The sequence below is a fragment of the Microcebus murinus genome, chromosome 3 (assembly GCF_040939455.1).
Source record: "Microcebus murinus isolate Inina chromosome 3, M.murinus_Inina_mat1.0, whole genome shotgun sequence".
Lineage (NCBI taxonomy): Eukaryota > Metazoa > Chordata > Mammalia > Primates > Cheirogaleidae > Microcebus > Microcebus murinus.
The window spans coordinates 51,648,843-51,672,646 of record NC_134106.1 but is presented as its reverse complement, the minus strand read 5'-3'; the positions used below and the strand labels follow the sequence as shown (position 1 = coordinate 51,672,646).

General features: G+C 38.2%; 1 protein-coding gene across 14 annotated transcripts in view; it reads right to left on the bottom strand.

Annotated features, from left to right (window-relative positions):
- The window catches only part of EHBP1 (EH domain binding protein 1), a 351,096-nt gene extending 333,664 nt beyond the window's left edge, over nucleotides 1–17,432 (bottom strand). For 6 of the 14 annotated variants that reach the window (XM_012764882.2, XM_012764889.2, XM_012764886.2 and 3 more), the window contains exons 1-2: nucleotides 17,343–17,432; nucleotides 1,963–2,366 (exon numbers count right to left, since the gene is read on the bottom strand). In XM_012764882.2, the coding sequence (XP_012620336.1) occupies nucleotides 1,963–2,066 (104 nt within the window). In that variant the 5' untranslated portion in view covers nucleotides 2,067–2,366; nucleotides 17,343–17,432. Of the gene's footprint in view, nucleotides 1–1,962; nucleotides 2,367–3,212; nucleotides 3,627–11,078; nucleotides 11,348–17,342 lie in introns of those variants that run through there. The other 8 variants (XM_012764885.2, XM_012764893.2, XM_076000827.1 and 5 more) reach the window with 4 other exon arrangements.
- Between the last annotated feature and the right edge of the window lie 6,372 nt (nucleotides 17,433–23,804).

Here is a 23,804-nt window from a genome sequence, read left to right as displayed (position 1 = left end):
TCTCCAATTGAAATGACCACCAAGTCCAATTCATTTTGTGTTCTAAGTGTTCCTTCAAGCAATGCTCTCTATTCCCTTTGATACCTTACTCCACGCCTTTTTTCTCCCCTTGTTTACTGCAACAGCTACCCTAAAATCACTGCTTCCAGTCACCCTTTCCACTATGATCCTCACTCTACTGTTGTCCTGGTGATTTTCCAATAGCAAATCTAATGTCACTTCTGCTCAAAACCTTTCACTAGGTCCCTATCACCCACAGAATAAAGACCAAGCCATTTATAACAGCACATAACTTTCCATGTTTTAAGTCCTGCCTGATTCTCACACTTCATATCCCCCTGCACACCTCCATCCTACACTTTAAGCCCCAACAATATCAAACTACACTGTTTGAATTTCCAGAACACTCCACGTTATTTAATGCCTCCATGGTTTTGCATGGTTGTTGCTACAGTCTAGAAAGTCCTTCACTTCTTCCCCTTGGCTTCTTAGACACTATTATGAATCTTTCAAAACCCAGCTCAGATCCCAGGAAGTCAACCCAAAACCCTACCTCCTATGCTTAAAAAGCTGACTATTTTCCCCAATCCCAACTCTGTACATAATGGCATTTATTGGGCACTTCCTATGTCCCTGACACTGTTCCAAGCATTTTACATGTATTAACTCATTTAATCTTCATAATTACCCTTCCTATGAAGTGGTACCATTATGATCATTGTGGATATGGACACTGATTCAGAGAGAAGTTAAATTATCTGTCCCTAAAGATACCCAACTAGATGGAGACAGATTAAAATCCCTACATCATATATATTTATATTTATATTATTGCACCTATCACAGTGAATTTATTTACATGACTGTCCTTACAATGGACTGTAAACTCCTTGAGGGTTAGGATTATGTCATATTGGACTCTAAACCCACAGTGCCCAGTATAAAGTAGGTAATCAGTGCATGAATTTCTTGAATTGATTTTAAAATAACTTTCCTAACAAGTTCAAGAGAAAAGCATTCAGAAACTAGTTTCCAAATAAAATTCAAATATGCTATAAGAGTTCTAGAATAGAGAGCAGGCTATTTTTTCATCTAATAAAAAGGATATTAAAAAGAGAAGTTATTACAGACATGAGATTATAATCCTTGTGGACAAAGAAATGGACTTATTTTGCTGTAATGCTACTTAATAGCTTCAATAAATCAAAACCCAAAGGACCATTGCTTAAGATTATCTTTTTTCTCTCATTAAATAAGAATTTTTGTTGCTTATCATTCAGGGGAGTGAAAAGAAAGCCCTAAATTTATTTTGTTCAAGTGGAAAGAAATAAATCATAGACCAGCACTACTAATTGCTTCCTTAAATCCGACCAAGAATTGTATCCCATTAGGCAATTAAAATAAAATACAGTTGCCTGACTAAGCATTTAACAAAAGAATTTCTAAGGTTGTGTGGACTAGCATTCCATTAATGAAATAATGAAAAATTCTTTATCTTAAGCAAAGAAAAGTGAAAAAAAGAAAGAAAATAGAAGACCACAACCCTATAAGAATATAGACTTCTACATTAAAACTCTATTAAAACTTATGCATATGTTATATTAAAATATGTATATGTTTACAATATTTCAGTAGCCATTCTTTGTCTCCTTAAAATTATAAAAATCAAAATTATTCTAACACTAATGATGAATGACCTCAAGACCAAATCTACTATACTTAGTGTGTACTCACAGTTACAGTCCTCTGAGCCATAATGAAGTATAATAATTAAAACCCACAGGGACAGTACCAGCAGCAACAGTGTACACCACAGTATTTGTAAGAGTAATCTGCACCCCACCCAGCTTCCACACACTTGTGGACTACAGAAAGGCAAATCTGCTATCAGAAAACTCAGAGTTTAGGTCATAGTGAGTTTAGGCCATAGCACAGCAAACTCTGCCCCCAGACACATCTTACCATTTCTTTGTACACTCAACCATAAGCTCCTGGTAGGAGGCCACAAACTGGAACTTGGATGCATGTTTTCCCACACGCTGCAGTCTCTTCCAGACTGAAGCCATGATGATCAGTCAATACTCTGGAGCAGTTCTGGATTAGCAATACAGCAGCTTTAATAATGCAGAGGGTCCAAAGCAAAGGAGCTTTGTATGTATGCCTGTACTTCTAAGAACTCAACTATAACTTGAAATGAAGTTTGGGGTCTGTAAGTCTTCTCCCTGTTTCACAGGGTAAATCCCATCTTAGATGAATGGCTCAGTCAAGAACAGTATGATATACATGACAGGATGAGTGAGAGGAGGTTTCCTCATGGAGACATCACCATGCCACCTCAGGGGCTATATGACGTGTATTCTGGAGGACTGAAAAGCAAAACAAAGACAAAACAAGAAAGAATATGAGAGAAGCGTGAGAGGTGACTAACTACCCATGTTAAATAACACTGCAACAGACCACCCCAGTTCTCTGAACGTTTCAAACAATGAACCAAAACACCAACCTCAAAAACCAGTAGCATTAAGGATGCAAGACACCAAAGAAGAAATTACAATTCACACTGAAGATATGGAACAACACATCAAGTAATCAGCATCAACAACAATCAAGAGAGACAGTAAGTCGGGGCCCTACCTCCCACTCCTAGCATCACAGAAGGACGAGGAGAGCGGGAAAGTCTAGGGATGCTGTTTAATGTCCACTGCCAGACAGAGGGAGGAGTGTAGCATTTTAAAATAAACTTTGTTTTTCAGCCAACAATTAATAGCCTCAAATCCCACAATATGTGCTTAGAACAAATTAGGGAGCGAGGAGAAATGCTGCTGTTCACTCGCAGGGGGAAATGGATGGTGAAGGAGGAGTGGAGGGAAACCTCAAGGCAGAGAGAGAGCAATGTCCCGGCTCCAGGCCACTTGGGCTTCCCTTCACCTTCGCTGCCAACCCGAGGGAAATGGAAACTCCTGCCTGGGCGTGAAGCAATGACCAGCCGGGCAAGTGGACTGTGCGGGGTGCAGTGCCTCCCTCCCCCATCCTCAGGGAAACAGTCCGCCAAGGCTCGTCTCCTCACGCGCACGGAGCCCAGACCCCTGCCCCCAGCGGAGGCAGGCGGTGGCTAGTCCGCGGTCCCTGTCACCCGGACGATGCCTGAAGACCCCAGCCCGGTCCCCAAGCCCCGGCCCCGCCGCTCGTCCACTCCCGCCCCCTCCTCACACCTCTAATCCCGCTGTCGGGGTGAGTCTGGCCCCGTTCCCTCCTCAGAGCCGCTCCTCCGTCGCCGCCGCAGCAGCAGCCGCCGCCACCGCCAACGAGTCCTCCATCCCCGCCGGAGCCACATGGAACAGCCAAGCCAGCCACAGCGCTCGCGGGAGCCGGAATCTGCAGCCCCTCAGGCGGACGGCGCCCCTCACGCCCGCCCCCTCCCTGACAGATCGCCCCGCGACCGTCCCCCACCCTACCAAACCGTGCCAGAGCCGCAGCTCAGCGCCCAGCACCCCCTCCCCCGCCTTCCTCCTCCGCCACCATCATCATTACCTCCCCCGCCGCACCTCTCACACTAACCCTACCCACGGCGGCTCAACCTCCGTCCGCCCGGCCGCCATTGGCCGGGCCCCGCGCATGCCCCGCCCACCTCGGCGGCCGGGGCTAAGAGCAACTGTGGCATCTCATTGGCAGATTTGCGTGCCCATCGGAGGGGCTCCACCTCCCCCCAGCCCTAGAGCTCTGGAGGTGTTTTTCCTCAGTCGGAACGCGGCGCACGGTCTACCCTTCTTTTTAAAAAAATGGGAACCCACTAAGGACAATCCCGCCCATTCCTCTGATTGGTTTGGAGAGGGAAACGGTAGGCGGGAGGAGTAAGGAGTGTTTACAGTGAACTGGAGGGTGATTGCGAAAGGCGGCTGTCCGTCAAAGGCGCCCCTGGGTGCCGGGCGGGGTTTTCTGGTTTCTGACGGTGATAGCAGAGGTTGGGGCTGGCTTTGCTGCAGCTGTGGGCTGTGCGGCTGCTGTGGTTTCTATCCTGTTCTCTCATCTCCACCCTAGGACCTGGGTGCGCCTGATCCTCCGCCACTAGCAACTAGGGTTTTTGCACACACAGACTTGTTTTCACCCAATTCCTCCTGGGATTTTCGCCTGACAAACTGAAGTAATGATCCTGTCAGTCCTATATCACCCCCCTCCCCCGTACCCCCTTCCGTCCTCCCCCCACCGTCCAATATTCAGTCAATTGGTCCTCAGGGGAATTCAGTAAATTGAGCTGGACACAAAATGTTCTACAGTACAATTTCTTCTTGTTCTCATTCTTCAACATTCCTTTGAATATTGGTTTCTCCTTTTCATTGTCGGTCTCTGTTTCCTCTGGTAAGAACTGTAGATGGATTTGGGAGTGGCTAGCATATAAAAAGGGCGACTAAAGGCAAAAAAAAAAAAAGGATGAAATAATAGAAAGATTGTGAGGGCAGGGGTGCTTAAATTAACCTTGTTAAAAAAAAGTCAAGGACCTTTTGAGAATATGAAAGTTATAGACACTTTCCCAAAGGGGAGAAAGTGTCCTATAACAAAAAAATTTGTTTTCAATTTTAGGTGGCTCACAGACCTCTATCTGGTTTAGAGAAAGACGACAAAAATGAAATTTCAAGGGTATCCTACCTTTTTTTTTTTTTTTTTTTTTTTGTGAGATAGCGTCTTGCTCACTTTCCCAGGATGGAATGCAGTGGCCTCGCTTACTGCAACCTCAAACTCCTGGGCTCAAGGGGTCCTCCTGCCTAAGCCTCCTGGGTAGCTGGAACTATACGGTGGGCTACCATCCCCAACTAATATTTTTTATTTATTTGTAGAGACTAGGGTCTCAGTATGTTGCCCAGGCTGGTCTCAAATTCCTAGCCTCAGGCAGTCCTCTTGCTTCAGCTTCCCAAAGTGTTAGGATTACAAGTGTGAGCCATGCAGGGAACCCAACCAGGAATCCTCACTTTTAAGGAATATTAGCAGAGTAAACTGGGAAAGAGACTGAGAAGGAATGATCAGAGAAGAGCACCCAAAAAGCAATGGGCTTTTTTTGGAAAAAGAGAGGGAAGTTAACATGTGAAAAGAAAAGATGTACCCTAGAAACAACTGAGAGTCATTCTTAATCTTTCTATGGAGAGCAGTGTGCATGGACAAAGTAGCTTGAAAGGTTTTAGGATCTAGGGAAGGATTATTTGAGGGACAGCAAGGGAGGGCAGGGGTGAGGGAGATTTGAGCACATCTGTAGACATTAGGGGCAAGAGAAAAGGGAGAGATATTGAATAATCAGGAGGAATGGGGAGACAGATGGAAGGCTTGAATTCAGTATCTAATTGTATTTCCACTTTCAGTAAATAAAGTGATCTATTAATAATATCACAAGAACACATTGTACATTTTACAGAAGAGGGCATAGGTATATCACTTATTTTGCTACAGTCTTAATTCGAAAATATTAAGATAAACATAATAATTATATTGATTCTTATTTTTTGTACATCTTAGAGTTCTCTGATGTCCTTCCTGAGTGGTTTACTAAGTCACTACAACCTACAGCTATTATGATCTCATATGGTAATATATTCTGTGTCATTAATAGGTTTTAAGTATATGGAGTTTTTTAATGGCTAATTTATAGAAATAATCATAAATTATTTTAATCCAAGTTGCCCTTCACAAATAACCCATGTGATGATCAGAAGGTTTTTGCACCCTGGTTATTACTGTTCATAAGTTCCCAGACTTTCTCATGTGGTCATCCTGGTTTCTTTTAATACTCTTTCCCTTACTCAAGGGGAGAGAGAGAGAGAGACTTTATTGTAAAGAAATTATCTTAAAAGCAATGAGTTTTAACAATGACTGTCTTTCTTTAAAAAGAAAAAGAGGCAGAGTGCAGTGTGGCTCACCCCTCTAATCTTAGCACTTTGGGAGGCAGAGGCCAGATCGCTTGAGGCCAGGAGTTCCAGACCAGCCTGAGTAGCATAGGGAGGCCCTGTCTCTACAAAAAAAAACAGAAAAAAAAAAAAATTAGCTAGGCATGGTGGTGTGTGTGTGTATTCCCAGTTACTTGGAAGGCTGAGGTAGGAGAGGCAGGAGAATTGCTTGAGCCTGGGAGTTTGAGATTGCAGTGAGTTATGATGATGCCACTGCACTCCAGCCAGGGTGACAGAGCTTAAATAAATAAATAAGTAAGTAAGTAAGATCTCTAGGGAATCTTCCTCAATTTGTGGAAAATTTCAAGAGACTGATAGTTTCTTATAAGATTGCTCTTTTTTAGAAGATGTACATTCTTAGATGTCTTAGATATAAACTCTTCTCTTTTTCATTCTAGACACCGAGGTAGTTAAGAAGAAACCAAGGTTATAATTGTTTACTGATTAAGTGAAGGAATTAAGAGCAGACCTTGACATTGTTCTGCTGCTTACCTCAAGTTCATAAGGCTATCTCCTAGAGACCCCACAAAGTAACTACTTCTTCCCCCTATAACTTTTTAAATAACCTGTATACCAACTGAATTTTTTGAAGAACCTTAAATACACACTATCTTAAGATCTTTTGGTCTGCTTAGCCAATAATTATTGAATACCAACTGAGTATTGATTTTGTTAAATACTATTAATAGTACATGAAAGCTACAGTTTCTGTTTAGAAAAAGTTTCAGAAACAGATGGTCAGCTTCTTAAATTACTTAACCTCTCTGAGTCCCAGCTGCTTATTCTGTAAAACAAATAATCATCCCTACCTTTCTGGCATGATGAGAAGATGGAAGATAGGTGCATAAAGTGCCAGGATCATAGTAAACAGTGAAATGGTAACTAATAGTGTATGCTATTGTGTTTGGTAGCAAACATAAATAGGCAAGAAAAAACCTAAACAGACCTTCAAGAATGCTTGGGCAATATTTAGTTGTTTAGTATTTAGATATTTAGAGGTTTATTACCAATCATCACTACTTCAAGGACTAAAGACTCTGAAACAGTACATTTAACATTATTCTTCTCCCATTAACTCAGTTGATACAAAGAGTGGAACACCAATAATTTAGGTAGACTCAGGATTTTGTAATAATTACTAAGAATTTACTTACCCTCAATCCTCATGACCATTCCTCATGCCATACATTAGCTGGGATCTCTTGTCATGCTAGAAGTTACTTTTTTCTCAAGGCCCCCCCATTTCCCCCACCTACTAGCATATATATATATATGCATCCTACTGGTCCTCTTTTTTCCAGGATTGTCTACTGTGTTTCTGCCCCTTTCAATCCCCTGTTCACTCAATCCCCAGGTCTTGATTTATCATTTCCTTAGCTGCATGTAATAGACCTGTGGAAGCAACTTACTTTAATTGTCCTCTACATTTAACCCAGGTTGTTGATTGCAAAATTTTATAAATGTTTTATCAATACTTAACCGAAAACTCAACATTTGAAGTAATTTTAATTTTGCCTTTAAATATCATCAAGCTTAAAATGAAGATAGAATCTAAAGAAGTGGAAAATGCCATCCAAAAACTTTAAATCTTTTCTGCTTGACAGTTTTGAAAATGACAGAAATTATTTTCAATAAACTAGCTTTTCTAGTTATTGTTTCAGAAACCCCAAAATGGAGGTTCTAGTCTATGAAATTCAACCATAGGCTTGAATTATTATTATCTTTCCTGGTGATAAAATTCTTATCTTTGGGTTTTACGGTTTTTTCAGTAAAAACTGTCAGTTTTATTACAGGATTTAACTACCAATGGAATTTATCTGTGCCTTAATCCTAGTAATAAGATTTATTCCCAATAATAGCACTGCAAGCATTTGCATTGTTTTTTCTAGTTACTATAGCAGTTATACCGTACACAACAATATTATTATAGTTTTTAGCTGCTAATGAAATTGTTTTAAACCCATAGCAAACAAATTTACTCCCAACTATCTTATAACTATTTTTATGTTCTTAAAAACTCACTGTATCAGGCTAATACTTTAAATTTTTTTTTTTTTTTTTTTTTTTTTTTGAGACAGAGTCTCGCTTTGTTGCCCGGGCTAGAGTGAGTGCCGTGGCGTCAGCCTAGCTCACAGCAACCTCAAACTCCTGGGCTCGAGTGATCCTTCTGCCTCAGCCTCCCGGGTAGCTGGGACTACAGGCATGCGCCACCATGCCCGGCTAATTTTTTATATATATATATCAGTTGGCCAATTAATTTCTTTCTATTTATAGTAGAGACAGGGTCTCGCTCAGGCTGGTTTTGAACTCCTGACCTTGAGCAATCTGCCCGCCTCGGCCTCCCAAGAGCTAGGATTACAGGCGTGAGCCACAGCGCCCGGCCTACTTTAAAATTTTTAACTGATGATTTTTATAGAGGTTGTTTTTCCAAATATTTCCTTTTATCCTATCACTTCTCTCCTCCTATACCCTACCCCAAGACATCCTCAGCATCACACCTATCCTCATTTAGGCTGGTCTTTCTTATTGTTTCTGGAAAGAAATATAACAGAATATAGAAAAACAAGGAGTCTTTTCTTGGTCTTTGAGTTTCAAAAGCCTAGCCCTTTGGGGAGTAATAAAATAGAATCCACCCTGAAACCTGCACCGTTCAATACAATAACCTCTAGCCACATGTGACTACTGAACAGCTGAAATGTGGCTAGTTCAAAGTGAGAGGTGCTGTATGTATAAAATATATATACTGATTTCAGACTTAGTAAAAAAAATGGAAAATATCTTATTAATAATTTTTATATTGATTACATGTTAAAATGATAATATTTTGGATATTTTGAGTTAAATAAAAGACATTAAACATTAATTTTACCTATTCCTTTACTTTTTTAAATGTGATTGCTGGAAAAATACAAATTATATGTGTGGTTCACATTATATTTCTATTGGACAGTGCTGGTATAGACAATAGTAAAATTTCCTTTCACAGAGATGAGAAATGAATTTCCTGGATTGGAAGGGGAACAAGAAAGTTGAAAGGAGTGTAATGAGAGCCTAAGTGCAAGTTGTTCCCTGAGAACGGGACCTATTCTCACCCTATTCTGGCACAAGCTTTGGAGAGGGGCATTTGAAATGTCAGGATCTATCTATTGGGTCAGAGAGCTAAGAGAGAGAAATTTCTCCTTGTTAGAGCCCTGGGGAGGTGGCAAGACCCTTAAGAGAAGAAAATACTGAGCCATGTATCTAGGCCAGCCAAGACTAGAGTGGCACAGTATAGTGATGAATAAAATGTTCTATATCTGGCTATTCAATAGAGTAGCCACTTGGGGCTGTTGTACACTTGAAATGTAGCTAGTGTAACTAAGGAAGTTGAGTTTTAATATAACTGTATTTTAATTACTTTAAATTTAAACAGCCACATGTGACCAGTAACTACCATAATGGACAGTGCAAACTTTCATAGTACCATGGAGGTTCTGGAAGCCCAACGCAATTTCCAGATACCCAAAAGGGTGCAGAGGGAACAGAGAGCCACCAGACCTAAAGGGGACTTGCTGATAGACCCAAATCAACCCAGTAGCAATCTGTGAGGCTGGTTGACATTGAGGAGAGATGCATATTAGAGATCTCAGAGGAGCCAGCATGGTAAAACAGGAGCAAGGATCAAATACCTTATCCCATTCCACTGATACCCCAATATTATGTAAGCCCCCTCAATTGAGATGAAGTTCCTGCCAAATTGACTACAATTAAGTGTTTGCCACCCCTTGTGAAATCAGAGCTTTAAACAGAAATTGGGTTGAGTAACGGAAAAACAAAACTGTGTTTCTTGCAAACCTGAATTTTTTTAGATTGAGATTTATACCTGCTATATAACCTTAAATGATAGCTCTAACAAAATAATTTAAAATCTATGTTTATTCATTTAAAAGGAGACCTTTTCTTCCCCTCTATCATTATGTATTCACATTCTTTGGCTGATATGAAAGGTTAGAAAAGCTGTATGAGAAAGCCATCTTTCAACTAAAAACAGAGCATTCTTTTGTGAAATCATTTCTGTTCCAGTTATCCATGAATAAATCTTTGAAGTTAATCATAATGAAACTTTGCACATGGAACCTGAGATTGCACTAATTCTAGGACTTCAATTTTGTACTAAAAACCCAGTTCTGTCCAGATCCGCAGCATCTAGAAAAGGCTAACCTGGGCGTGGTTGGTAGAGGCAGAGGAGCATCCTTGACTACCTTGAAATTCAGGTAGAGATAAAAACAAGTCTACAGATACCATCTATTGATGATTCAGCAGCAGTGATTCCTTTTGTTAATCTGGAGCAACATGTCAAATGATTTGAAGCCTTAGAAATCTTTAAGAATATATTACAGGCAATGATGATATTCAAAACGTGGATACTCAGTATTAACAACACAACAGAGACGTTAATCAGTTAGAATGGATGACAGCCATAAACCATTGGCCCAGTAGTCCCATTGTAGACCATCTAGATGTCAGCCCTGACTCTAGAGTACCATTACTAGTCTGTACCATCCTCTCAGCCTAACTCTTCAAATTACTCACGATAATTTCATGATGGTCAAGTCCCAATCCACAAATGTGTATGCCAAGGTAAAGGCAGCTATCAGAGACAATTTGCACACTGCAAATAAGTGAACCATTACTGGGATTATTGCAGCAAAGGTTTGCATTGGAATTAGGAGCCCTTTCTGAAAAAGTCTTTGCTAAATTCAATAAATTTATCTCTTATAAAATCAGTAGGGATTCTTGACCAAGGCTTATTGATCATTTCCTATGAAATGTTAAAAGTCTTTGACTAATTATAAGGGGTAGACTGACCTTTGCTTCATTTCTTCTGTGTTTTCAATAATTGGAATAAATTCCAGGTAACCTGACATAGCACCCAGCCAGTGTTTTCCTCTGAATAATTCCTGGATGACTATATTTAGTATGAACAAGATAATATAATTAACATCTTCTGAAATAATAAGGCTAGACAGGAAAGGCAAAGAAAAACCAGTAGGAATTCACATCTTGGAGGACATTGAATACCTCCCATGTGGTGTTAAGTCAAAGCATTTCCATCCCATACAGTGCAAATAAGAGCAGCAAGCTGAAATCCAGCAGAACCTCACTTACCAGGGCACTGGGCATGAGCCAAGAGAAAGCAACCATGTTGCCGAAGCTGATCCCATATGAGTAGAGCTGGAAAATAAACTCAGCTTTCAGAGGGTAGGATTAACTCATGCACAGTTTGGGCAATCTTCTGGGCAGGGCAAGAGGGGATAAAATTCCAGAGCAAGGGCAACAACATGGGAGCCAGAAAGAGTTGCAATATTGTTCCAGGTCTTTCTTTTCACAGCAAGTCACCCAATTAGTGACTGGGCTTACAATGAGCAGAACACAGCCTGCAAAGCAAACAGGACTTTGTGAGAGCTGCTGGATATTTCTTCATATTCTGTCACAATTTTTAGATGCTATTTTTAAATATTCCCTGTAATGTATCATTGATCTCTTTCTCCAAGCAAAGAAATTCAAGTGTTGAGCAAGAGTCAGTTTTTGTGCCATAGTTCAATCTTCTAAAGAAATCCTGATAACTCTAAAAAATCATGATATTTTATTCCTGAAATGATAAATTTAGTCTGTTTTAGATACTGAATATAGTAGTGAGCTATGCCTTGAGAAAGCCCCTTAAAATGATTGTCTAGTATTATCAGTGTCCTATTTCTCATTTCAAAAACATGTGAGTACTTTCCCCCTGATAACCAACATACTTTAGTGTAGAAAAGGAGCATATATTATACTTGTGCCTCTTTCTTTACATAACACATGCTAAAGAGATGTAGATTTAGAGGTCATAACAATCATATTTGAAATATTCACTCTTCCTTTCAACAATGAAAGCAAGATCAAAAGGTATAATGACTGCTTAATTTTTATTCTTGTTGCAATACCCTTCCTATTATAGATACTCACATAGCTACTTTGTACCTATCAGTTTGTTCACAGTGTATCTTGTCAGCCTACATCACAGCTTACAAAATAATAATTACCCAAATCCTGCAGTCAGTTGCCAGTGGTAGACTAATTTGCTGAGTATACTTCTCTCATATATGTCTTGTTATAACATAGAATTGCTGTGCTGCATGCATGATAGTAATTGGTATTCAACTTCGTATACTATGGATATGTGCAGAACCTAAGAATGTTATTTGATCAAACAATGTTGCCAATTGTTCCCTCTACTTTCTCTTATTAATTTCTCCTAATAATATCTCACTTATTTTCAGCTAATCTGCAAGTTTTAAGGCAATAAACTAACTTATACCTAGTTTTGCTACAAGCAGTTTAACTTTGAATGATAGCTTTGTCATTTTAATTTTCTTTGATATTTAGTGAAAAATCCATTCATTTATTAACAAATATTTAGTGAATAATTACTAAGCTTGTGGTATCATGCTAGGTATTGGGAATGCAGCACAGCAAAAGACAAAATCCCCTGCCCTCCAGGAGCTCATGTTCCTTATCAATTAGAAACCATCGTTTAGCATTTGCTTTAGAAAATCTCAGTTGATGAGATGTAAATGAGCTTTGTTTAACAATGATGCAAAATCAAACTTAGAAAAGTGTTGTATTAATAAAAGCCAGTGTATTGGGGACTAACATTAGTAGATCACCCACTCAATAAAATCCAATTTTCAGACATGTATTACTGTACTTCCAGTTCTTTCTTTTTTTGTGGCTAATTGTGCAAGGTCTCATATAGGCTTCTCACAGCACACACAGATTTATAATCTATATTTCCAATGGAGTCCTGTTTATAATTTATGTTTTTTTATTTGAATTGTAATATTTACATTACTATTTTATCATTATTTTAATGCTTCATTGAACACTTTAGAGACATTGATCCTTTTTAAAAATATTATATCTATAAGGCAGCACTATTGTTAACTACAAAAATGCAAAATTGACACATGCCAAAATTGAAAATTACATTGTCTGAGAAAGATGATCTGCATACTGTTCAATGTTAGCCAAAACAATCTGATCAATGCATTCCCTAGAGCTCACATGCAAGTTTTAAGAGTGTAATAGTTATTAAGAATGTGACAGGAGGCTAGACGTGGTGGCTCACTCCTGTAATCCTAGCACTCTGGGAGGCCAAGACCCGCAGATGGCTCAAGGTCAGGAGTTCAAAACCAGCCTGAGCAAGAGCGAGACCCCATCTCTACTAAAAATAGAAATAAATTAATTGCCCCACTAAAAATATATAGAAAAAATTAGCTGGGTCCTGTAGTCCCTGGGACACATGCCTGTAGTCCCAGCTACTTGGGAGGCTGAGGCAGAAGGACTGCTTGAGCCCAGGAGTTTGAGGTTGCTGTGAGCTAGGCTGACAGCATGGCATTATAGCCCAGGCAACAGAGTGAGACTCTGTCTCAAAAAAAAAAAAAAAGAATGTGACAGGATTTTAAGAAACACACACTCATCCTATTTCATTTCCCATTTGACTCCTTAAAATAATTATCAAAAAATAAAAAACCAAAAGCTTATTTTTACTGCCCTTTACTCAGAAATATTTGAGCCCTCTTCCTAGATATCCTTAGAGGTAAAATAATTAAAAGTTGTTTTTTTTACCTTGTATGTGTTCTATGATTTAAAAAATGTAAAAACAAATATAAAAGAATAAAAACTTTAAAAGAATACACAAATAACTTCATTAATGTAAAAATTAAAAGTGATACTATTGTCTTTTTAAAATTCTCCTTTGTTTTTATTTTGTTTTTTTTACAATAAAAAATGATTAAAGTTGTATAATTATAGTTTTAGATTGAGGATACTGCATAAGTCATCATTATATGCTCTTCAAAATGTTCTCTCACTATCTAAAAGCTTTCTGTCTATAGTTTCTGGTTATAAAGCATATCTAATTAATAAAAAATGGAAACTCTCCCCTAAATAAACTCATTCCTGGATATCTAAAATGTTCTGATTCTGGATCCATCCTGCCCAGTTACATATTCCAGTTTGGGGATAGAATGAAGAATATTCCTTCACAAAATGGCTTTCTCTACGAATGTCTTCTGTATTTTATAGCATAAAAAGAAGGACACATTTTCATTGGTACATTTTGTGTTTAAATTGCTTTAGGACCAAGAATTTCATGGCTCTGCTGGTCATTTTCCCATCCTCTAATGCTAGCTCATGTTTGGCTGCCTTCTTATTTTCATATTCTGTGTGGAATATTCCATTCTCTGCTTCAGTGTCAGATCAGGTGGCTCAAATAAGCAAATATTTATCAAGTGCCTACTATGTGCAAAAAAGTACTGAATTTTAAAAAATGTATAAGCCATGGTTGAAGACCTCAAGAAATTTAGAGTTGGTTCAGAGAAAAATGTATAGATCATAAAAATGTAAACTATAACAAATATAATATCTTATAAATTATTCAAGGAACAGTCTAAAACAAAATTAAAGAAAATATAAGAAATTCACTATTGTCTTATAGTTCTGATGAGACTCAAGCCAGTTATGGTGAAACACACAGAACATAGATGAGACTGAAGTTGAGTGAACTGGCTTATTGTTGCAGCTCTACCACTCGCTAATTAGGTCAGTCTAGGAATGTACATGACTTCTTCAGATAGAGGGAAAAGGTCCCATGAGATATATATTGACACATATATACACACAAATGTGACATATATGTGTGACATATACATGCATACCTACATATATGACATATATAAATATTCCAAATCAAGCCAAATAGACAATTTGGGGAATATTGGTAGAATTATTAGGAAAGAGAAGCTCTTTCCTCTGGGATTGATAGCTATTAAGGTGGGTATTTTCTCACTATACAATATATACATGTAATGGAATTCAACTTATACCCCCTAAATCTATTAAAATTTTTTAAAAGGGGGGAAAAAGATGAGTATTCTGTTGCCAGGGACCTCCACTGGAGCAAGTCCACCTGAGAAAGAAGGCCAAACAGGAAGCCATGAGATGAAGCAGAAAAAGAGTTGCTTCATTTGCTTCATCTGTAAAATGGGAAATTGGAAAATAACAGTTGGCTACATGGAGGTGAGGGGTTGAAATAAATAAGTTCTTAAAACTCCTTCCACCTCCAATTCTGTGATTCTTAAAATGTCTGCCCTTAATACAAGGATATATGTGTGTGAAGTTAAAAGAAGCATTAAGAGTTTCTTCACAGTTGTTTTCACTATGATAATCTAGTTTTTGCTGTCTTAAGGATGTTTTTCCCCAATTGGGGTTATTTTTGATGATTTTTGTCTACCTTTAATTTTGATTGACCAAAAATTGAAATCTTATAGTCACAATTCCCATACTAAACACTAAGGTGGAACGGTTTCTGTCAGGAACATGGAAGATGTTGTTGTAAGTATACAACAAGATGATGTAAGTATACCAATTCCTAATTCAATTGTTTTATACTCAGCTCTAAAAAGTAGCGTAATCACAGGTCAATTTAAAAAGCATTAATAGAACATATTGCTCTTTTGTTTGAGTATATTGTTTATAACTCTAATGGCAGCTCCACCCAAAGAGTTCAATCTTTTCCAGCATGAATGCTGAGGTTGTTTGAACTCTTATAAGAAAGAGACACCCATGATTTGCAATGATTTAGTGTTCTCTGAAGATTAAGAATACAGAAACAACCTATACAAAAATTACTCCAAAATGGATCACCAACCTAATTGTTAACAGCCAAAACTATAAAACTCTTAGAAGTAAACAGGAATAAATCTTCATGATCTTGGACTTAGCAATGGTTTTTTAGGTATAACAAAAGTTTCAGCAACAAATTGGGCTTCGTCAAAGTTTAAAAATCTTGTACTTCAAAGATACCATCAAGAAAGTAAAGAAAGACAAATATTACATGTTCTCACTTATATGTGGAAGCTAAAAAGATCTCATGAAGGCAATGAATAGAATGGTGGTTATCAGAGGCTGGCAAAGAAAGGGGAGAGGGAAGGATGAAGAAAGGTTGGTTAATGGGTAAAAAAAATCCAGTTAGGAGGAATAAGTTCTAGTGTTTTATAATAAAGTAGGATGACTATAGTTAATGAGAATTTATAGCATATTTAAAAACAGCTAGAAGAGAAGATTTAGAATGTTCCCAACACAAAGGAGTGATAAATGTTGAGGTGATGGAATTCTCAGTTATCTGGATTTGGCCATTATCCATTGTATGCATGTAACAAAAACACACACGTACCCCATAAAAAGAAAGTAAAAAAAAAAATAACCAACAGATGGGAGAAAATATCTACAAACCATATATAAGATAAAGGACTTGTATCTAGAATATATTAATATAAAGAACTGCTACAGCTCAACAACAGACAAATATTCCAATTTAGAAACTGGCAAAGAATTTAAATAGACATTTCTCCAAAGAAGATAGGTAAATGACCAATGAGCACATGAAAAGATGTTCAAAATCATTTGCCATCAGAGAAATGGAAATCAAAACAACAATAAGATACTACTTCAAACTCACTAAAATGGCTTAAAATCAAAGACAAACAATAACAAGTGCTGATGAGGATATAGCAAAATTGGAGTCCTCATACATTGCTGGTGGGATTGTAAAAAGGAACAGCCACTTTGGAAAAACATTTTGGCAGTTCCTCAAAATGATAAACATAGAGTTACCCATATGATTCAGCAATTTCACTCCTAAGTAAATACCTAAGAAATGAAAGCACACAAAAACTTGTACATAAGTGTTCATAGCAGCACTATTCATAATACCCCAAAATTGGAAACAACCCAAATTCCATCAGCTGATAAGTAAACAAAATATGGTATATTGACACAATGGAATATTATTCAGCAATAAAAAGGAATAAGGTACTAAATGAAGTACCTATTCAAGCTACAACATGAATGAACGTTTGAAAACATTTTGCTAAGTGAAAGAAGCCAGTCACAAAAGACCATCTACTGTATGATTCCCTTTATATGAAATGTCCATAATAGACAAATCCATAGAGACAGAAAGTGGTTGCTGGGGAAGAGGGAAATGGTGGAATGACTGTTAATGGTTATGGGGTTTCTTTTTGAAGTGATAAAAATGCTCTAAAATTAAATACTGATTGTTGCACAACTCTGTGAATATACTAAAAACCACTTAATTGTGTACTTTAAATGGATGACATTTATGGTATTTGATTTATATCTCAATAAAGCTGCTATTAAGAAAAATAAAAGAATATAGAAACAGACCACCAATGAAAGGCACTCACCAGTCTTACTACTCTGCAGCCACATTTAACCAAGAGTCACAAGACAACTGAATGTGCTGGAGAGCTCAGCAAAATATAATATTCTAACACAGAAACTTAAAATGTGAACATTCCTTATACTTACAGTTTGGAGATGTGGGTTCTAGTTTTTCCTGGACTCCAACATGCAGCCTGGGACAAACCACTTAGGTTTAACAACATTCTGTTCTTTCATCTGTAAAATTAAGGCAGTAGATTAGAGGATTTTCAGTTGAAGGAAGAGTCTAGGAGGTCTGGAGGAGTTCAGAGGCAAAAATTATTAATTGCCTCTCAATACCTATTTTTGGTTTTTTCCTCAAAAGCAATAAGAACCCCAATTTATAGCTGAGCCATTTTCACTCAGCTAAAGACCTGCCGGCCACCTTTATAGTTAGATGTGGCTATGTGCCTAAGTTTGGCTAAGTCTTGTGCATAACTTCTAGGAAGTCTCTCCTCAAAGGGAAGGAGTGTGCCTTTCCTTGTCTCTCCATTTTGTTGATGGGATTTGGGTGGGCTAGAGCTCTAGCAGCTATCTTGGACCATGAGGATAAGGGGTGGCAAAGTTGCAAGCTGCAAGGAGCCTGGGTTCCTCACAAATTTGTAGAGCCACTACACTTGCCCTGAACTGCCTGTGCCCAGACTTCTTTTATATGAGACAGACATAATCATATTAGCCATAGTTATTTTGTTTTGTTCCCTTGTCACATATAAAGGTACTTAAATCTAACTAATATACTGGATTATGAAGAGTAAAGAGAAAAGTGTACTTTAGATTGACTTGGAGAAGGAGTATACTCTTTCAAAAAAGTTAAAGCCTTCTTTCTAAATGGAACAGCTTTCTAAATTAACCTGAGAGCATGCAAGAGCTCTTTATATTCCAAAATTTTGCCAACAATGGCAAAAACCTAGAACTGTACAAATGTATCTGCCATCAGTGCACCTGCCTCCTCTCTCTGGCATTTTCATATCAGCCGAGATCAGTACTAAGAATCTAAATATTGCAGGTTTCAAATTTTATTAGTTTTCGGGAAGAGGGCAGGATCTTTCCTTTGAAATAGGTTTCTAGTGGCATTCTGATTTCTTTTTCACTCTATCCCAGTTTTCTAACTTTGATTCAATCTGAATAGTTAGTTAAGCATTTTTTGAGGTGCATAAGAACAACCCCTGATAGGTAAAAAAAGTTTAAAAAATCATGCATTCTTGGTTATTAGAGCTTTATGTGGCTTTATAACTGGTCAGTATTCATTAACAATGTTATTCAATCTTATATAATAATTATTTTGAATTATTTAATTCAAAACACCTATTTTTAAAAGCACATACACTCCATCATTCCAAGCTGGCTTTTTCTGCTACTCCAAAGGAGAGACCCATGGGTTCCATCCACTAAGTGCCATGCTGCAGGTGACTGTTTTAACCACAGTTTTCACAATTTCCTAGATTACTGAAAGATGTCACAGTCCATCTACTCCTGGGCAGGTATCCCTGAAACTTCAACTATTATAGACAATACCAAATGTGATTAAAAAGCAGACATCACAATTCTGTTATATGTCAAGAAGCTTTAAAAATATTCATGCAGATTCTGCCATGTGAGGAAATATGAAAGACTAGAGAGAATCCTGATAACTCTTTTCAACTTCCTAAAGTTACAACCATTACTTCCTTTTTAGTACTAACTATGTGTTTTCTGCGTATACTTTATCATTCATCCATTAAGGACTGAAACTTCATGTTAAACACAAGGGCAGATAAATATACAATCAAGAGGTTTCATTAGGAAAAAGTCAAGATTTGATAATAATGTAATCATAATATAGCCAGAGGTTTAGGCTCTTGCTAATGAAAATCGATACAATTTTTAAAAATTATCTTAATAATAGTAGAAATTTTATTTTATGTGAAGATATATCAAAATAGATTCTGAACTAGCCTCCTTTTGTTTTTCAATTCTATCCACTTGATTTTTTCTCTATTGAGGTACATACTGATACTTCTTATGTCCACAGCTCACTGACAAGGCATTGAAACTTCTGTGTTTCAACTCCTAAGACTGTCTTAGGTTTTATTGCATTTAAGAATCCTTTTAGGCCAGGCGTGGTGGCTCATGCCTGTAATCCTAGCACTCTGGGAGGCTGAGGCGAGTGGATCACTCAAGGTCAGGAGTTCAAAACCAGCCTGAGCAAGAGTGAGACCCTGTCTCTACTATAAATAGAAACAAATTAATTGGCCAACTAAAAATATATGGAAAAAATCAGCCGGGCATGGTGGCGCGTGCCTGTAGACCCAGCCACTCGGCAGGCTGAGGCAGGAGGATCGCTTGAGCCCAGGAGTATGAGATTGTTGTGAGCTAGGCTGACGCCACGGCACTCTAGCCCAGGCAACAGAGTGAGACTCTGTCTCAAAAAATAATAATAATAATAATCCTTTTAATAAACATGACCACAGACTTTGAAAGTTCTTTTTAAATTTTTAAATATTTTTACTGGCTTAGTGACTATAAAAAAAATAACAAGCCTCAAGTGATTCAAACATACACATGCAATTCTGGGACTCCTGAGTGAGTGATGGGATGCACACATCCTTATTTGGAGGTTCATTAAAATGGCCTTTTCTATACTCATGCCAGGCCCCCCTTCATGAAGCAAAGCCAGATAGTCATTCCAAAACTTGCATCCAGTGCTGTGTCACTCCTTTACAAAACATGAGGGATTAATGTGTAATTTCCATTTTATGGAGAAAACAAAACCAAAAAATGGTCCCATTGTGTCCATTTTGGAAGTGTTTGGTTTCTTATGCTTTCTCTGTGAATAGCCTGGGTAGGAGGAAAGGTCAAGTGATGAAGAAAATAAAATAACTGCCTGATACATAGAAGATACTCGATAAATGCTGATTTCCTTCCTTCCTGTCCCTTCTCAGGGGAGCATACATTAATAACATTGTTGATTAAATTAACAAAGTGTAATGAAGCTATATTAATATTAATTGTGCTACCTAAAATAGCCAATTGATACACCCAATATTAAATTACTTTCTTCAGCAATTCTCTCTCAAACTAAAAATTAGAGCCTGAAAGAGATCATTTCTTTTTAAAAATCTACTACTGGATATATCACTTCACTGCTTTTGTAAAAGTCAAGTTTCAATGAGAAAGAAACCTGAGGAATCTTTTCCAGAATCTACTTTTCTATGAAGTCCTTCTATTCTTTCAAAAGTAGGCACAGCTAATATTCTGTGTACTTATTTACTGTGGTAAAGAAGCCATCTATCAGCTTGCTTCATTTGAAAACTTCAGCAGTAACTACTTTGGGACTGACTTACTCTTGCTCTCCTTCCTTGAATCTACTCAACCTCATACTTTATAAAAATACACCAATTCTTGTTTCTTTGTTTGGTCCTTCCATAGCTGGTCTGCACAGATTCTGGAGCATTTAGTGGTACCTTGAAAGTAATGTCTTTTTTTCTTTGTATTGGGATCCTTACAGATCATTTCACAGAACATGGCTGGTCTTTTATATTTAGATTGGCAGGTCAATCCACAAAAAAAGAAACATTGGAAGAGTTCACTGAGAAAGTAATAAGCCATGTCACAAGTGCATTTTTATTGAACCTAGGTAGGAATACCTAGAAAATTAGGCAAATAATAAATGGATGCTTGGAATTCCTCTGTGTACTTCTACACAGAGGTGAATCCACATGTTGCAGCCCACCCATAGATTATCTGAGAACCTTAGGACCTAGTACAACTGGGATTTCCTACATCCTTTTAACGCTACTTGGAGACTGCACCTAGGTGAACGGGAATGAGCTCAAGGCTAAGCAGTTTCTGAACTTTTTTACTTCCAATCCTTGAAACAAGGAAGATTATTCCACCTCCTTCCATCAATAGGAGGATTTTCTCTGGGTTTGAAGAAGAAAGGCAACATTTAAATAAAATGTGTATTTATAAAGTAAAGGTGTAGTGAGTGATCAGAGAAAGACAGTGTTTAGAACTGGAAGAGATCTTAGGGACAGTTTAAGTCAATTCCCCTGATTAAGAATAAAGAAAAAGAGCCCCAGAGAGGATTTGTGTTTGCTTCAGGTCAAAACAGAATGTGGGAGGTCACATGGAGTGGTGGAAAGAGCGTGGACTTTGGGTCCAGCTCTTCTAGTTGAACGGTCTCTTCACATGTAAAGTGGGGATAATAGAACCTGTATTCTAGAGTTGTCGTGAGGAGTAAATGACATAATTTACGCAAAGTCTCTAGAACAGCTGCCAGCACATAGTAAGTGCTTGACAAATATTAAAATCATTGCAGGAACCCAAACCAGAGTGTTGTGACTCCAATTCTTATATATGCTTGCTGCACTATTAATACAGCTAGCCAAAAGGATTCAAATGTGTTTAAAATATGGGATTACAAATGAAATAAATGGTGTACAACATCAAATAATGTTTTTGAAACATTCACTAATCATTAATGCAAGCAATACCCAGTTAGATAAAATAAAATGTTCCACTTCTCTTAGTGATTTTAACTATTTTCAGATACGCACAGCCCAGTACAAACGGATGACACAAGGGACTTTTTTATCTGCACTGCAGAAAGCAATACGGTGATAATTTGCATCAGAACTTGCCGTTAGCTCCATATGGCATGTATTCATCATTTAGTGGGTTCAATGCCCTATCTTTAGAGCTTCAGTGATCAGGGTAGAAATTGCCCACTTATTTATGCTTGGCTGGACTGAAAATATAGGGAAAAGAAGTAGTATAGGGAAACACCAATCCCTGCAAAACTTGGCCCTGCAGTTAGGAGTAAAGGACTAATGCTGACTTATCCAGGAATAGCTGCCTCTGTCCTAAAAAGTAGGCAAAATGCAGATGACATGAGTCGTATTATTTATGGGTTGCAATCATACATGCTATTCTTGTCTGTCCCACAAAGGACTTGTCTGTAGTTAAATGTAGAGCTGTCTTCCTTTTGTTCAACACAAAGCCTCACTCATACTGAGCAAGTGAACATTTCCGATAATACATGATCACTTAGTTTGTATGAGCAATAGGAGAAGTTGCTCTTAAAAGTCAAATTAGGAATCAACCAACCCCCTTTCAGTGCCCCTCCCTCTGAGAAAGGGAATGGAGAGACATGTTGTTTCTCCTGTCCCTATTGAGAGTAAAGTGACAAAGAGTTCTCTCTCCCATTGGAAAGCCAAAGAATCAGTTCCTTTATACAGAAGGAATTTTGATTTTTTTCCAATTTATTGCTTCCAAAGATTATATAAATATTTCAAGCTGGAAGAATCTGGTCTTTTATCCTTTGGTCATCATGGTGATTTCAATAATGAGAAAGAGGGAATTCTGAAGCCTACCCCTTCCCCTCCGACCCCATAGTATTAAGCATTTATTTAGTTCTAGAATTCTAACACTGGAGCAAAAGGTACAGTCGCTTATGGGCTCTGGACTATTAAGAAGGATTATGGACTGAGATGGGTTGAATTGTTTCTCTACCAAATTCATATATTAAAGTCCTAACTTCCAGGGCCTCAGAATATGACCTTATTTGGAAACAGGGTTGTTGCAGATGTAATTAGTTAAGATGAGGTCATTAAGTGGGCCCTAATTCAATATGACTGATGTCCTTATAAAAACGGGAAATTTGGACACAGACACCCACACAGGGAGAACACCATGTGAAGATGAAGGCACAGATTGGTGTGATGCTTCTATAAGCCAAGGAATGCCAAATATTGCCATCAAACCACAAGAAGCTGGGGGAAAGGCATGAAACAGAGTCTCCCTCATAGCCCTCAGAAGGAACCAACAATGCTGACACCTCAGTCTCTGACTTCCAACCTCCAGAACTGTGAGACAATAAATTTCACTGTGTAACCCACTCAGTTTGTGGTACTTTGTTATGGCAGCCCTCGCAAACTAATATATGGGCTCACTATCCCCCCACCCCCTTTCCCTTCTTTCCTCTTTTCCTCCCTTCCTTTTCCCGTGGACTTCATGGAAAAGGAGGTTGGAAGATGGGAACATTATTTGCCTTTTAAGCCACTGATGGGCTTTAACATTTTCTTTAGCATTAAAAAGTACAAATACTATTAATAGTTTAAAAGCATATCTACAACTTATTGTGACAAAAGCTTGGTTATAATGGGCAAAAGGGGCTGCCCCAAGGGACACATGTGCCGGTGTTTGCTCCATGTGCTTAAAATTAAATAAATGGCTCCTAAAACTCAATGGCTCATTTCAGGCCTCCAGAGAACCCTAATTTTTCCCTTGTTTCTCCCACTATAGCTTTTCCCTTCCTTGACTGAAGAACCAATTTTTCAACTTGCTAAAAAGCTTTACTTTGTCCAGATCTATCCACCTACCTCCAAATTGGAGCAGAAGTAGTATTCTGCTATCTCTCCTCCTTTCCCAAGGAGTAATTCCACTTCTACCACTCCATACCTGACCCTCCACCCAGCGAGGAGTCTACCCCAGGTTTTAATACTGGCTGTCCCTGCCCTGTCCCACCCAATGCTACATAAAGGATGTGTCTCCATGGCCACTGCTTGGCTATTGTATTTGCTCTTCTCC